Source organism: Micromys minutus (genome assembly GCF_963924665.1).
Source record: "Micromys minutus genome assembly, chromosome: 1".
NCBI classification, from domain to species: domain Eukaryota; kingdom Metazoa; phylum Chordata; class Mammalia; order Rodentia; family Muridae; genus Micromys; species Micromys minutus.
The window spans coordinates 177,689,647-177,702,353 of record NC_137969.1 but is presented as its reverse complement, the minus strand read 5'-3'; the positions used below and the strand labels follow the sequence as shown (position 1 = coordinate 177,702,353).

At 37.8% G+C, this 12,707-nt stretch overlaps 1 protein-coding gene and 1 pseudogene across 4 annotated transcripts in view; both read left to right on the top strand.

Moving 5' to 3' along the window:
• LOC308419540 (actin, cytoplasmic 2-like) overlaps positions 1–12,707 on the top strand; it is a 1,056,985-nt pseudogene that overhangs the window by 599,316 nt on the left and 444,962 nt on the right. The gene's annotated exons all lie outside the window — the stretch shown is intronic.
• The window catches only part of DUS4L (dihydrouridine synthase 4 like), a 60,070-nt gene that overhangs the window by 1,027 nt on the left and 46,336 nt on the right, over positions 1–12,707 (top strand). For 2 of the 3 annotated variants that reach the window (XM_080915327.1, XM_080915328.1), the window contains exons 2-7: positions 1,362–1,498; positions 4,559–4,680; positions 6,474–6,591; positions 10,157–10,279; positions 10,771–10,997; positions 11,659–12,543. In XM_080915327.1, coding sequence (XP_080771453.1) covers positions 1,383–1,498; positions 4,559–4,680; positions 6,474–6,591; positions 10,157–10,279; positions 10,771–10,997; positions 11,659–11,918 — 966 coding nt within the window. In that variant the 5' untranslated portion in view covers positions 1,362–1,382 and the 3' untranslated portion in view covers positions 11,919–12,543. Of the gene's footprint in view, positions 1–1,361; positions 1,499–4,558; positions 4,681–6,473; positions 6,592–10,156; positions 10,280–10,770; positions 10,998–11,658; positions 12,544–12,707 lie in introns of those variants that run through there. The other variant, XM_080915330.1, reaches the window with a different exon arrangement.

Here is a 12,707-nt window from a genome sequence, read left to right as displayed (position 1 = left end):
CATCTTCTAATGTGTACCATGTCTGTAATGTTTAAGATTCTTCCCTCCTTTGTAATAATCTCTTAGTGGTTTACAGTAACTCCATGTTTATTCCTCTTATCGACATAGACCATCTCTGACTCAGCTTACTTACACTCCCCTTTTCCTCTGAACGGTGTTGACACTTCCATCCTTAAATATGCTGGCCTTGTGTTCATTTAGCTTACTACCAAAGGTTAAAGATTGAATTTTAAACAATTAGCCTTCTATAGGGTTAGCTTTTCTCTGCCTATAGATTACAACAAAGGGCCAAAACAGAATATAAAAAACAAAAACCATGAAATCAAAAGCTTTAAGTACAACATAGGAATTATTAAACAATTTTATCACTTCTATTTCGGGCATAAAAGTTATTTACAGTGCACTTACTTGGTAATAACTATACATCTTCAGTGATAATTTTTTTTAAAATAATAAAGTTTCCTCTGCCTTCTGACTCACAAGAATCTAGAATAAAAGTATCAAGATTCTTTTTTTAAATTGTGAGTGTGTGTTTGTGTGTATGTAAATGAATATATGCGTGCGAGTACAAGTCCCCTCAGAGGTCAGAGGTGTAGGGTCCCCTGAAGCTGAGCATAGAGGTGGACATGATCCTCCCAACATAGTGCTAGGAACCGAACTCAGATCCTCTGCAAGAATAATCCATACTCTTAACCACTGAGCTATCCCTCCAGCTTCAAAGCACCAGGATTTATTTTGAAATACAAATTTCCATTAATGCCACAGAACTTCCCCCGAGTAGAATTTTTCAGATTGTCCATCATACAAAGTATTGTATGGGAAGTAATTCAAGTCAGATTCCTGGGTTTACATGAAACTAAAATTCATGGAATTAAAAGCTAATATGAAGTTGGGCGTGGAGGCACTCCAGTGTAATCCTAGCACCGCAAAGGCTAGCTTTGCAACTCTCTTGAGCTAGCAAGTACAGCAAGATACTGTCTCAAAAAATAAGCACAAAAGTAACAACCAAATCAGCATGACACACACTAGAGGGAAAACCTACTGGTTTTCCATATCTTCTGGAAAACTACCCTGTGCAGTTTTTTCATTAATTGATTCCATACATAGAGGCAGAATTTGGCAAGATCTTTTACTGATAAAGGGGAAAGAAACTAGATTTCTGAGTACACAAACTCATGAACGATGAAATTACAAGAATAATAGTTTTGGGTTGTTTTTGTTTTTCCAATACTGAAAATTAAACCCAGGGTCTGCCATATACAGCGAGCATCCTACCTTACAACAGAGCTGTGTGACCAGCCCAGTGATGGGGATTTCAAAGACTGAAATACATCATTCTCTTTGCAAACTGTCTTTTTCAGATTCGAAACCAACTTGTATACATGAGGAGTGACTCCATACCAACCACAATATGTCAAGAAAGAAAAAAAGACCCAATAGAAATGTTTTGTTCTGGACGGCTGGTAAAAGTCTGTGCCCCGATGGTTCGATATTCAAAGTAAGTTTTGTTAGATGAGCTAATATTTAGTTTTCCTTAGATGTACCTGGTTTTGTCCATTTTTCCCACAAGTATTATAGTCACTCAACTGCAAAGGCTTTTCAACCCCTAGCTTTGGAATCATGATTTAGAATTGAATCCTAATGCTGACACTCAGCTGGTATGTTTGTGATCTTAAGTAGATAATTTCTCCATGTTTTTTCCTTATGTATCTCAGGCTACCGAAAACTTGCTGTGTGGCTGAAGGCCTAATCCTTCTGCCTCCATTTCCCAAGTGCTGGGATTACAGATATATGTCATCGTGACTAGCTTAATTAATGCTGGGATCAAATCCAGAGCCTCATAGGTGTTAGGCAAGCACGGTACCAAGTGAGCCACGTCCCTAGCCCAATATCTATAAAAAATGGTAATGTATTAGGATACATTAGGTATTAAATAGATATAAATGTACACGTGCAGGTTTTTATGGGAAAATGCATCTTAGGCTACAAATTGAGATTTGATCTCCAAAAAAAGACAAAACCCATAAGTAAACTTATTGCCCTTATAGTCATTTTTAACTGCCAAGGTTTGTGTATCTATGCAGCACTGAGTGTCTGATTTAAAAGTGGAAGCTCTGGACCCATAAAGCAATATTTCTTCATTCCTCACACCTCTAACCCCTAGTAACTATTATTTTGCCTCCTTTCTCTATTAATTTTACTTTTCTGGATGCCTCCTGTGATTGAGATTTGTCTTTTTAAGAATGGCTAAATTCTCTTAGCATTTTGAAAATATCTTTCAAGATTCATCTACATAGTGCCATATGCCAACCTTTCCGTCCTTGTGTAAGAGTCAATAGCTGGTCTGTTAGATGTACATACTACATTTGTTTCTCTTCACACTGGTTGGTAAACATTTGGGGGAAAAGTTGAACCTCTGTGATCCACTTTGCTTTTCTTAATGACTAATGATATTGAACATCTTTTTGCTTCCTGTTTTTATATTCGTTTATATTCATAGAAATGTTTATTGAAACGCTCAGCCCATTTTTGAATTGGCTTTGAGGCTTTTCATTTCTTTGCAATGGACTATTGAGAGGCCTACATGTTCCAGATGCTGCTCCTATATGGTTTGCAAATGTTTCCTCCTTTCATCCTCTTAATGATTCTAAAGCATATTACTTACATTTTTGTAGATTGTGTTTTGAATATAAAGTATTTTTAAAAAAACATTTTGTTTTGTGTGTGCCTTTCTGCCTGTCTGTCTGTCTGACGGGTGGGCATATGTGCTACTTATTTCCTTCTCCTATGGAGGTCAGAGGTCAACTTATATGTCAGTTCTAGGGGTTTGCATTGAGTTTTCAAGCTTATATAGCAAGTACTTTTCCCCACTGAGCCATCCAACCCAGTGGCCCCAGTATTGTATTTTTTTTTAATATCAAAACATTAAATCTTTTAAACTTTTAAACTGAGCTTAAGTCTTACAAGCTTGTTCAGCTCACTTACGGAGTTCTATCAATGTCCAATCATGTCATCTAAAAATGGACAATTTAATTTCTTCCTTTTCATCCTAAGACTCAGATTCCTTCTTCATACTTCACTGTGCTGGCTAGAAGTGCTCTCTGTGTTGACAAGGACTGGAGAGCAGACAGCAGACATCACAGACATTTCACACTTTTTTTTGTTTGTTTGTTGGTTGGTTGGGTGGTTTGGGTTTTTTGTTTTTTGAGATAAGGTTTCTCTGTGTAGCCCTGTCTGTCCTGAAACTCGCTCTGTAGACTGGCCTCAAACTCAGAGATCTGCTTGCCTCCAACTCCCAAGTGCTGGGATTAAAGGTGTGTGCCACCATCGCCAGCCCTCATAGGATTTCTTATGAATGGTCTTCTACAAATGAAGGAAGCTCCCTAAAGCTCTGCTTTTCTGAGACTTTTTAATATTGTATAAGAATACTTTGTCTAATGCTATTTTTATATCACTGATACAGCCATCATTTTTACATTGATTAGCATGTTCTTTAGTGTATAATAGAGTGTACTGGCTTACTTTGTATACTGGAACTTCTGTTATAATCAGCTTATCCTGACACTGCTCCACATCAAAACGAAAGGTATCACCTCATCACTATCTGCATTATGTCTTGATTCCCAGCTTGGCTTCCATTTCCGTCAGGGAGATAAGGAGTTCCTTGTTAGTGTGGACAGAGGTGAGAGCCTAGTTCACTTTGGAATGGATAACTTCATAAGCTACAGGGTAGTGCTGAAGTCCTGGCTTTCTTCTAGGCCTCTCCTTACAACACTTCAAGCAAGGAAGAAGGTGCCTTGTTACTGGTTTTCCTATGTGGTACCATACACATGGAGTGTACACTCTCCACGTGAACTCCCTTGTAGCAGAGGAAAAGGTAGTCTCGGTAGCCAGTAGACCTGCCATACCTCCCAGGCCTAATTAAACACCATCACCATGGAAAAGTGAGAATTACTCCCCATCCAACATTTTGTAACAGATGAAGCCATAGTTTTTTATATAGTGCTATTATTTTTAAGTTTTAGTCTTTTGAAGCTTCTCATTTCCTGATGCTTCAGAAGAGAGAAGATTTATGTGGGGCTCTTTTTGTCTTCATTCACTGCAGATTCCAGGTGGCAAACTTTCAGCCCCAAGTCTGCAGTATTTTAAGCAAAAAGGAAATTCGTGGAACTTTTCTTTAGTCTGTTGGGATGCAAGGCCACCAGCCGGGCTTCCTTCCACTCTCTTTTGGGGCATTCCTATAATTGTTTTATAAATAATATTAAGGTTTTAACTATGTGGTGGCCTTTAATTCTTAACACTCAGAGGAGGCAGAGCCCCAAACATATCTTTGTGAGTTCCAGACCAGCTATTTTAACATAGTGAGACCCTATCTTAAAAACATAAGTACCAAGGATTTTAGTCATACTTAGCAAGTAGACTAGGAGAAAGTTTATCTCTTTCATCCAAGCAAAAGTTCCTCTATTAAGTACTTAATATTAACTAAATTGTACTACTTGCAAATGTGTATGATTCAAGTATTTTCTAAATTCATGATTAAAGTTTTATATGCTTTCAGGTTGGCTTTTAGGACTTTAGTAAGAAAATACTCTTGTGACCTGTGTTATACACCCATGATTGTTGCCGCTGATTTTGTCAGATCTGTAAAAGCCAGAGACAGTGAATTTACCACAAACCAAGGTATGTAAAGCAAATCATTTACTGACTTTGTGTAAAAAAAAAAAAAAAAAAAAAAAAAAAAAAAAGTTAGATGCAAGATAATTCAGGGGTTATATTTTATAATCCTTTATGTTTTCAAGTGTCTTTAGTATTTTAAAAACCACAATACAAAATATCTTTTATCCTGTCAGTAATCTAACAAACTGTAAAGTCAGCCATTCTTGAGGCCACCAGCCTTTCTGTCCTCGTTTATTAGAATAAGTCCTACCTAGATTATCATTCCCAGTCATGCTATCTCCAACACACACAAGCACACATACATACATATAACCTCTTCCCATATATACATATATATATACACATATATATGCACACACCCACTCTCATCCTCTGTCTCTTATTTCTCTCACAAAGACACACACACACACACACATACACATGGACATATACACTCTACACACACATTTTGTCTGTGTACACACACAAGGAGCCTTTCTTGATCACTGTATACTTATATCTTTACCCAAAAGCACAAGCTCTTTTATTGTACTGCTGTATTATTGCTTTTTTGTTACATCCCCATTGCTCCCTCTAAATTGCAGGTTCCCAGAAGGCATGAGCTATAAACAAACCTTGTGTGTTTAACTGCTAATGGTGTTGAAAATATATTAGATCAATAAGTGGTTGTTAAAGTAAGATTCTGTAATTAGGGTACTGACCGGGGAAATGTACCCTACATGCCAACGAAGAAAAGTTTATCAATCCCCAAAACAGTGAATTGCTGTAGAATTCTATAATCTCTACAAAAGAGATAATGTTCAGAAATGTGCCTTTTATAAACATCCAGGGAATTTATAGGAAATCTTCAAAAAAGCCTTTGAAATATTAAACTATGTCTTTCCAGAATTTAGCACTATACGAAGATGAGAAAAATACATTAAGACTGAGGAAAGCCAATGCATTTGGCTATCCCAAATTTTAAACTTCTCCATGCAAGTTTAAAAATGTTCTTTAAAATAAAAAGAATATATATACGTGATAGACAATAAGGCTAATTTCTTTTTGAAAAGAACATTACAAAATCAAAAAACAGCAAGGTGTGGTAAAAAGTATCTTTAATCTCAGGTCTTGGAAGTCTAGGCTAGGCAAATCTCTGAAATTTGAAGCTAGCCTGGTCTAGAAAATGAATCCCAGGCCAGCCAGGACTACAAAGTGAGATCCTGTCTCAAATAAATAAATAATAGAGAAAAGAAACAAGTAAAAGATTTAAAAATAGAAAAAAATACAAATAAAGACACACAAAGATTGTGTATTCAATGCGAGTGAGTTAAATGAAGACAAAGACCCTTTGTATTAATATGCATGCACATCGAACATCTATAAACTAGAAGATAACTTACCAGCATCCAAGTTAAATACGTGGCAGTGTTAAATGTTTGTTAATAGTTATACTTCTAGGTAATTTTCTAGGAACAGACTTATAAAAGTATGAGTGCAGTTTAGGCCACAGTAAGTAGACCATCCATATGGGAGGAGAATGTGCCACTAAACAAGCACGTAATTCATCTGAGTGCACTTCCCAGACCCATGAAGAGCAAAGCAATGACAGAATGTGTAGAATGCTCCCATTCACCTCTGTGTAACATGATGCACAGCCATTCTGGAATATAATACTAATGCCACCTTTAAAAGAGGGTCTGTTGTTAGGAGCATTGGAATTTTGTAAATTATATACTGTTTGATTTTGATGTCTGTTCTGTGAATGCTTCTTTTCTGTGAATTTTAATAGCAGGTTTGCTTTTTGTTTTAAACAGGTGATTGCCCGTTGATTGTTCAGTTTGCTGCTAATGATGCAAGACTTTTATCTGATGCTGCTCTGATAGTCTGCCCCTATGCAAATGGAATAGATATTAACTGTGGTTGCCCTCAGAGGTAAAGGTCAAAGAAATTATAGCTTTCAAACAGATTAGGAGGAAAAAATATGAGAACATGATAAAATGTTTTCTTAATTTTCCAAAAGTTAAAAAGGACAAGCTGAGTTTTCCCCGTGAAGTCCAATGACAGAAGGAGAGAACCTACTCCACTGAATGGTCCTCTGACCTCTGCATGCACACTATTATCCCACATGCATACACACCACACATATATTAATAACCATTAACTAAGTTTTAAAGGAAAGACTAGAGCAAAAGCAGTATGGTTCCAAATGTGAATTTTAAAAAATAAAAGAGTAGGTTACTTAAGAACATAACTCCAAAGGTCATTCATGATGTTTATAGATTTGACTAGGTTGTTTTCTTCCTCATCATTAACTATCATTTGTTTTGGGGTTTGTTTGTGGGTTTTCATTTTTGGATGGGAGGTGCTCAGTTGTGATAAACACTGTGACAAAAGCAACTTAGTCAAGAAAGGGTTTCTTGGGCTAGAGAGATGGCTCAGTGGTTAAGAGCACTGACTGTTCTTCCAGAGGCCCTGAGTTCAATTTCCAGCAACAACATGGTGGCTCACAACCATCTGTAATGGGATCTAATGCCCTCTTCTGGTGTGTCTAAACACAGAGTATACTCATTAATAAAAGTATATATTTACATTTTTTAAAAAATGAAAGAAAGGAAGAAAGGGTTCCTTTCAGTTTGTAACTCTAAAGTCACACTCCAATGTTGAGGGAAGAGGAAAAATGTACCTGGAGGCAGGAACACAGGTAGAGACATGGAGGAATGCTACTTAATGGCTTTCTTTTTGCCTTTAACCAGCTACTTTCTATTCCCATGACAAACCACCATGACCAAGGCAATTAATAAAAGAAAGATTTTTTTTTTAGGGATGTAGAGATTCAGAAGGTGAATCTGAGCCAGCGTGGCAGCAAGCAGGTAGGCATAGGGTTATAACAGAAGCCAAGAGCTTCCGTCTTGAGACACAGTCATGAGGCTGAAAACTAACTGGGGATGGTATGGGCTTTTGAAACCTCAGAGCCTACCACCAGTGGTACACCTTCAACAAGGCTGCGCCTCCTACTCTTTCCCACAAAGCTCCACCAACTAGGGAACTGAGCGTTCAAGTGTATGAAGCAACTGGGGGTGTTCTCATTGAGACCAGTTGCCACCCTCTGCCCATCTTAATCTCTTAATTGTGGCCTCCTGTTAAATCATAAGTCAGGTTACATACTTCGAACATAAAATGGCACAGAATATACATTACCATTTTACAAAGGAGGAAAGGGAACACATTGGGGAAATACTGGACCACGCAGACTGAAATGCAACAGGGCAAACTCCAAATTCTGTAGATCTATGTCCAATACCAGAAGGTTTAGATGGCTTCCCTTCCAGCTTTGCTGACTGCAATACTCTTCTTTTTGGTGGCTGGTTCTACTCCGTGTATGCAGCTCTCCTTAGCGGGCCTCCCATGTCTCTTGTGTCTTCAGCTCTGTACAGACTTCATTGTACTGCTTCACACAGTGCCCTCCACTGAAGGACTCCCCTGCCACATGCCTGGTCTCAGTGGCTCCCCTTAACTACCAAGGAAGGTTGCCCAATACCCTCCCTCATAGTTTTTATGGCACATGAAGTCAGAGCCACATGACTAAAGCTGCCAAGTTCTGGGGCCTCCTGGGGTGGAATCTTGCCCCCTTCTTGAAGTACATTTGAATAATCAAGGATTATGCAGTTTTTTTTAGGTACAAAAAGTTCCTTAGGCCTTTTTCTTTCATGAGTTACCAGCTCAGCTGGGAGACCACTGAGTGCACCTTTTCCCTTATTCCATGGTTATCTCTTTTCAGCTCAAGCCTTTACTCCAACAACAAAGTCCCTGGTGCTTCTTTTCTCCTCAAAGTGTACATTTTGCATTTCTTGTTGCTCTGCTTGCTCTTTCATTGTAGATCTAATTAGGAGGTATCTAATGACTAGTCTTTGAAAACAGACTGTATTGAGATCTCCTCTACCAACACTCTTCAGTTTAGCCTCAGGCACATTCTTAGGACAAAGGCAAAAAGCAGCCACATTCTTTGTCAAAACACAAGAATGATTCTCTAGCCCAGTTGTTAATATTGTTCCCTTCTAAAACCTCTTGACCTCTGAGGTCCACATTGCTCCTAGAGCTACTTTATTCCAAGCTCCACTTACAGCAAACATTGTACCACTTTTCTAGTCCAATGGTGTCCACATTCCCCCACATAGCATTATGATCAGGGCCTTCGCTGAAAGACCTCATTTCTTGGTACCAACAGAAGTTTTAGTTAGTTTTCTATCTCTGTGACAAAATACCATGACTAGGGCAACATATAAAAATCATATAAGTTGTTGAAGGCTTACAATTTCAACAGTTGAGTCCATGACCACTATGGCTGGGAGCATAGCAGCAGACATGTAAGCATGGTGCTAGAACAGTGTCCACCAGCACAAGGCAGAAAGAGCAAACTGGAAACGGCAGTGGTGGAGGGGATAATAATTCCAAACAATTCCACCACTGAAAACCCAACCATTTAAATATATGAACCTATGAGGGCCATTATCATTCAAACCACCATATCCAACATGATTTCCTATACAACCCAGGACACCTACCTCCTCAGGGTAGGTAGGTAGGTGATACCACAGTCCTCAGTAGCCTGGGCCTTTGCATATCATCACTAAACAAAATAATACTATAGAGATGCCCATGGACCAATCTGATAGAGGCAGTTTCTCAATTGGTGTTACCTGTTCCCAGATAACTAGTTTCTGTCAAATTAATATGAGCAAGCACACTCTGTGGTTCTGCCTTCAACCTTATCTGTAACTAGTTCTTCAAGAATCTAATGTTTACAGCAATCCCAGAAATGTATTCTTACTGCAGATATACTCTAAAAGCGGATACTACTTAGCTTACTATAGTGATCTTTTCCTTTCTGTATCACAGCTACTTGATTGGGCTTAAGTAACTGTTTGAATGAGATGTACTCAATAAACTGCTGTGCAGGCACTGTAGTAGGTAATCTGCCAGTAGCCAGAATATGCCCAAAAAATAAAGTTTTAGATGCAGCATAAGCCAAATCAGAGTAGACATTTATATACTCATTAGGAGAATTAGATAAGCTGTTTAGTGGTTTTGGAATTCGGAGGGCCAAAAATATCTTCCTACTGTTGGGACTGATAAAACCTCTTGTTACATACAATAAACATCAAATTTGGAATTTTAAAAATTTGAAGTAATTGCAGTTAATATAAACACCTAAATCTGTTTTGGTTGAGTGGATTCTAAGATTCTAATTTACTCTCCCTTGGCTAGTGAAAACCTATTTCCTAGTACTTTTTGATCTAAGCAAGTGTTTCATTGTTTTTATGAAACCTTTGAGAAATGTTGATCAGTGAATCTTATTTAACACCACATTCTACCCAGCTAAGCTATAGATCTGTGACTTACAAACACCTGCTTCATTCCAGACCATCAGACAGGAAAGATTGATGTAGTGCACTTAGAATTTTGTTTACAATCTACCTGCTGTGCTTGCTTCCTCGAGGTGGGCGATGGCAGAAGGCTACGGAGCTTGCTTGATCAACAAGCCAGAGCTCGTTCTCGATATGGTGAGACAAGTGAGAAATCGCGTGGAAAACCCAAGGTTTTCAGTTTCCATTAAGATAAGGTAAACAATACTCCAGTCTACTGACATTAATATATTACTTGGAAGTTTTCAAATGTTCCTTTTGCCTAATGATGTGGGAGTGTCTATCCTAAATAAATTAAAAGCTGATATGTGAAAATATTGTAAGATGTTTTTCTAGTGAACAAAGATAAACACCATTCTTAAATTATAATCTTGATGACCATGTCCTCTTTTTATTTCTTAACAAGTAATACATTTCTAATTAAAAGACTTCACCAAACGCTCAACTTTCTCCATATGCTACTTAGCTAATGCTTAGAAATATCCCAGGTACCAACTAGAAAACGAAAGATAGTTTCACTAAAATTTAACAATTACAGGGGAATAAACAAGGCCTTGAATGGAACCAGTCATGGAACAAAGCCTTATTCATAGTGGCATGACGTGATAACAAACCTAGCAGATAAAGTCTCAGTTAATTTAGCATTAAAACCTGTGTGCTATACACAGCTGCAATTTTGAAATTATAGGATTCATGATGACCTGGCGAGAACCATAGATCTTTGCCGGAAGGCTGAAGCAACGGGGGTGTCTTGGATTACAGTCCATGGAAGAACAGTTGAAGAAAGACACCAGCCAGTCCACTATGATGCCATTAAAATGATAAAGGAAAATGTGTCTATACCCATAGTTGCTAACGGAGACATAAGAAGCTTGAAAGAAGCAGAAAATGTGTGGCAGATGACTGGGACAGATGGTAAGAAATACACTGGGATCTTTTTATCATTTAATAAGGATGAAAAAGTAAAGGCGGGGGAGTAATTTGATTTCCCGTTTAACTCCGAGCCATATTATTATAATGTCAGTTCTGTTCCTTAGAAACAGTAAATCATTTTAGAAGCAGTGGCAGCATTTTGCTGCTACCATCATAGCGACTGACCAGCAATTCATCTTCAGGTGGTCTATTTTTTGTTTTGTTTTATCTTTAAAAAGCACCTAGAACACCAAAATAGAGATGAGAGTTAATGAACTTAGATGGTCATAGGAGCCCCAGTGCCAAGTAGTTTCAATACCCCTAACAGAATTAACTAGCCAGCTCTATAGTAACTGTTGCTAGGCGGAACCAAATAGATTCAACTTTAAACAGTCTGATTTATGACAACTTGGATGTCTCCTAAAAAAATTAAAAAAAATAAGGCCAGTGAATTAATTTAGATGTCCTTTAAAAAATAGTCATGTAAATACAATTGGTTTATCGGTGACACCAGAACCAATTTATTTCATAATGTATTATATTAATTTGTAATAAGGGTATTATGAAATCTCAAAATACGTTTTAATAAATACTCTTCCATTGTTTAAACTTATAACCATGGATTCTTAGTTTATGAACAGATATGTTGTGCTTTCATTTGCAGGTGTGATGGTTGCAAGAGGACTTTTAGCAAACCCAGCTATGTTTGCTGGATATGAAGAAACCCCACTGAAATGTATCTGGGACTGGGTTGACGTCGCTCTTGAACTTGGAACTCCTTTTATGTGTTTCCATCAGCATCTGATGTACATGATGGAAAAGATAACATCAAGGCAAGAAAAGAGAGTATTTAATGCTTTGTCAAGCACATCCGCAGTCCTGGATTACCTTACAGACCATTATGGTGGTGATTCAACTTTCTAAATCATTGTAGTATGTACTTTGTAACCTACATGGAACCAAATGAGGTTACATCCTCATATTTCTTTTAAGTCTACGGCTTTTAACATTAATACAACAGCAATCGCTGGGGCTAGACATGGTGGCACATGTCGTTTATCCAACCATTCAGAAAGCTGAAAAGAGGTTGGGAAATTTTAGGCCAGCAAAACTCCATCTGAAAGAACAAATGGAACTTTTCCATAGCTTTAAGAACTCAGTCCTGGGGCTGTGAAGATGGCTCACCAGTTAAAGCCTTGGCTGCTCTTCCAGAGGACCTGGATCCAATTTCCAGCTCCCAAGAGGCTGCTCACTCCTGTCTGTAACTCCAGTTCCAAGGGATCCTACACTCTTCAGGCCTCCTCAGGCACCAGCTAAGCGTATGGTGTACAGACAAATATGTAAGCAAAACACTCACACATAAAACTAACAACAAAAAAAATCAGCCCTATACCCCTTCCTCATGGATTCCCGTTCAGTAGGTTGGGAGAAGACCCAGAACTTTTAAAGAACTCAGGAGTTTCAAACATCTAATAGTCTCAAATCAAATATTGAAAAAACTGCTTCTAATTTTTTTGGGTGTAGTAGATGGGTGGGTGTGGAAGTTTTACTAAAGGTATTCTGTTTTTAAGTGTTTTAAATAAAACTTTTCTAATAACAAAAAAGTATGTTTTTTGAACATTCACAGGTAGTAGAGCAAATACATATAAAAGGAACAAGAAATTCTGGGTATAATCATATTGAGTGTACATTAAAATTTTAAATTGTAAAATC